The sequence below is a fragment of the Octopus bimaculoides genome, chromosome 10, assembly GCF_001194135.2.
Source record: "Octopus bimaculoides isolate UCB-OBI-ISO-001 chromosome 10, ASM119413v2, whole genome shotgun sequence".
Lineage (NCBI taxonomy): Eukaryota > Metazoa > Mollusca > Cephalopoda > Octopoda > Octopodidae > Octopus > Octopus bimaculoides.
This window is the reverse complement of record NC_068990.1, coordinates 29773174-29775742: the sequence shown is the minus strand read 5'-3', so window position 1 is coordinate 29775742 and position 2569 is coordinate 29773174. Positions and strand designations below refer to the sequence as shown.

The 2569-nt window shown below is 40.8% G+C and overlaps 1 protein-coding gene across 2 annotated transcripts in view; it reads left to right on the top strand.

Moving 5' to 3' along the window:
* Positions 1 to 2569, top strand: part of LOC106883913 (organic cation transporter protein) — a 13467-nt gene that overhangs the window by 2749 nt on the left and 8149 nt on the right. For both annotated transcript variants that reach the window (XR_008265023.1, XM_014935051.2), the window contains exon 3: positions 614 to 840. Coding sequence is in view for 1 of the 2 variants with exons in the window: in XM_014935051.2 (XP_014790537.2) it covers positions 614 to 840 (227 nt within the window). In the remaining variant the exon portion in view is untranslated. The remainder of the gene's footprint in view (positions 1 to 613; positions 841 to 2569) is intronic.

Sequence of the window (2569 nt, the reverse complement as noted above, 5' to 3'; positions counted from 1 at the left end):
CACTATCAGGGTGGAAACAGCCATCCGCAAGTGTGAGCCCCGTGGGTCAGAATGGCTGTTCCAGTGCATCTGGGGCAACACCTTTTCTACTTTGTCTGCTGGGACCTTGAGGCAAACCGACAAACCATTTTAGGTAAATCTTTGCTGTGCGGAAAAGGAAGGATATGATGATTTAGGCAGAGCCCTTCATCAAATTTAGAAAACTATTTCACTAAGAAGTACCGTAGGCTAACAAGTGTCAGAGACTACAGACAAATCAGTGAATTCTGCTTATCACAAAATACGTTTTACTCCATGAACATAAACACTCCATGAACATAAACACTCCATGCACGCATAAACTAAAAAAGCCACATATACATACAAACCATCTACTCACCATTTATCCAACACACTAAAGTTAACTGGCTCTCATTGGCTAACTCTGTCTCAGTTAAGTTGTCTTAGTTGTCTATATTAGACAGTTAGTTGTATAACTCTACTTGCTGTTGGTCTCAATGTTCAAATTATCATAATTCTCTCTAAAAAGTACGTAGCCATCTAACCAGGGTTTGGTCTGCAATATTTGTGCATTTTTGTACTTCATATAAAATGTTTCATTTCTTTTATATAGGATGATTGTGAGCATGGTATATTACGGCCTTACTCTTAATGTTGACAAATTGTATGGCAATCTCTATATGAATTTTTTTTTGAATTCGGTTGTCGAGTTTCCAGCCTACATTCTGTGCATCCTTCTGTTAAATCGTGTTGGAAGAAGAAAATTGTATTCCAGCCTGATGATTTTGGCTGGAGTCATGTGTATTGCTGGAATATTTCCCGTACTCTTTGGCACTAAAGGTAAACAAATCATTATTATTGTTGTTGTTTTTTTCTTTTTATCACAGGTTTTGTTGGAACTTCTGGTATTTTGCATGCGTAGCGGGCTTGCTACCTACAACCTACGGTACCATGCTATCCAGTCTTTACAGCTATCTAATATTTACCTGATTATTCTGATCGTGCCAAGGAGGCAAACCTTTTGTAACAGTTCTTCTGGGCACTCTATTCTGATTTCCTTTATATTCCTTTTGATGCCTTCTGATACTGTTCCCAAGGACCCAACAATAATTGGCACTATCTTCAACTTCTTCATTTTCCATAGCTGGTCTATTTCGTACTTAAAAGGGTTGTATTTATATATGTTTTCGCCTTCCTTCTTGACTATTCGTGGGTCAAAGGGGTATGCTACATCAACTATAAAGTACATGTGATGCATCCTGTTTACCATCATTAGGTTCGATCTGTTATGCTCTAGCACCTGTTCTGTTTGGATTGGAAAATCCCAGAGGGTTTTGCAAGTCTCCGACTCCGTCACTCTCTGCCGTTTGTGTTCATATCATGTCTTGCCTCTCTCTAGCCCCCACTTGTCGCACAGTTTCCAATGTAGCACTTTCGCTACCTGATCATGTCACCACAACTTGCAATGGTTTGGGGCAAGTCTAGGGCATTCGTTCGTCATATGGACAATGGTTTCGTCTACTCTCTTTTTTTAGCGTTCCTTTCTTCTGCCAATCCCACTTATTTTTCCAGCAACTTCTGTTGTGGTTACATGGAATTGACTGTGTTGGCCCTTCCTGTGTAATTCTTCTTCATGTCCTTTTTGTTCTTCTTCCTTTGTTATTCCTTTTTCCTCTGCTTTTAATACTCCCTCATTCCTAACTGCCATTAGCAAGTTTTCCTTACTTTGGGCTAGTTATCTCATTAAGCTCTCGAGTTCGATACGCACGCAGTCTTCCACACTTATTAGTTCCCTTCCTCCATTTATTCTCTTCATGTATAGACGATCAGTGTCTACACGTGGATGATGGGCTCCACGCATCGTTAGGAGCTTTCTTGACTTCCTGTCCATCTCCTTTAGCTCCTCCTCTGTCCACTTCAGGATCCCAGCACCATACCGAGCTACTGCGACTGCGCGCGTGTTTATTGCCGAAATTGTGTGTCTGGTATTCAGCTTTGAGGACAATATTTTTCTCTCTCGCCACAAGTATTCTCTTTTTGTCTTTTCCTTCATGTTGTGGTGTTTAATTCCATCTGCCTCAAGTATTCCCAGGTATTTATAGCTGGATTGAGGTTGAATTGCCTTCATCATTTCACCACTTGGCAATCATATGCCTTCTGTCCTGACAAGCTTTCGTCGTCTCATCCCCATCATAGCACATTTTGAGAGTCCAAACTCCATCTTAATATCATTAGCGAAAATCTACACAGACTGGACTAGGCTGTCCAGTTCTGCCTCAGTTTTTGTGAATAGCTTCAGGTCGTCCATGAACAGCAAGTGGTTCAGTTTTCGCTTACCTCTTCCCAGATCATACCCCAACTTTGTTTTCTGTAGTATTTCATTCAAGGGATCATTCTCAGTACATAGATCAGTGGTGGGACACTGTCTCCCTGGAAGATTCCTCTCTTGATTTTCACCTCTCCTAATACATTGATTCCCTGCTGTCAATTCCGTTTTCCAGCATTTCATGCTATTCCATATCAGGCCTCTCCTGTTTTCTGCTACTTCATACATTTCCATTATTATCCA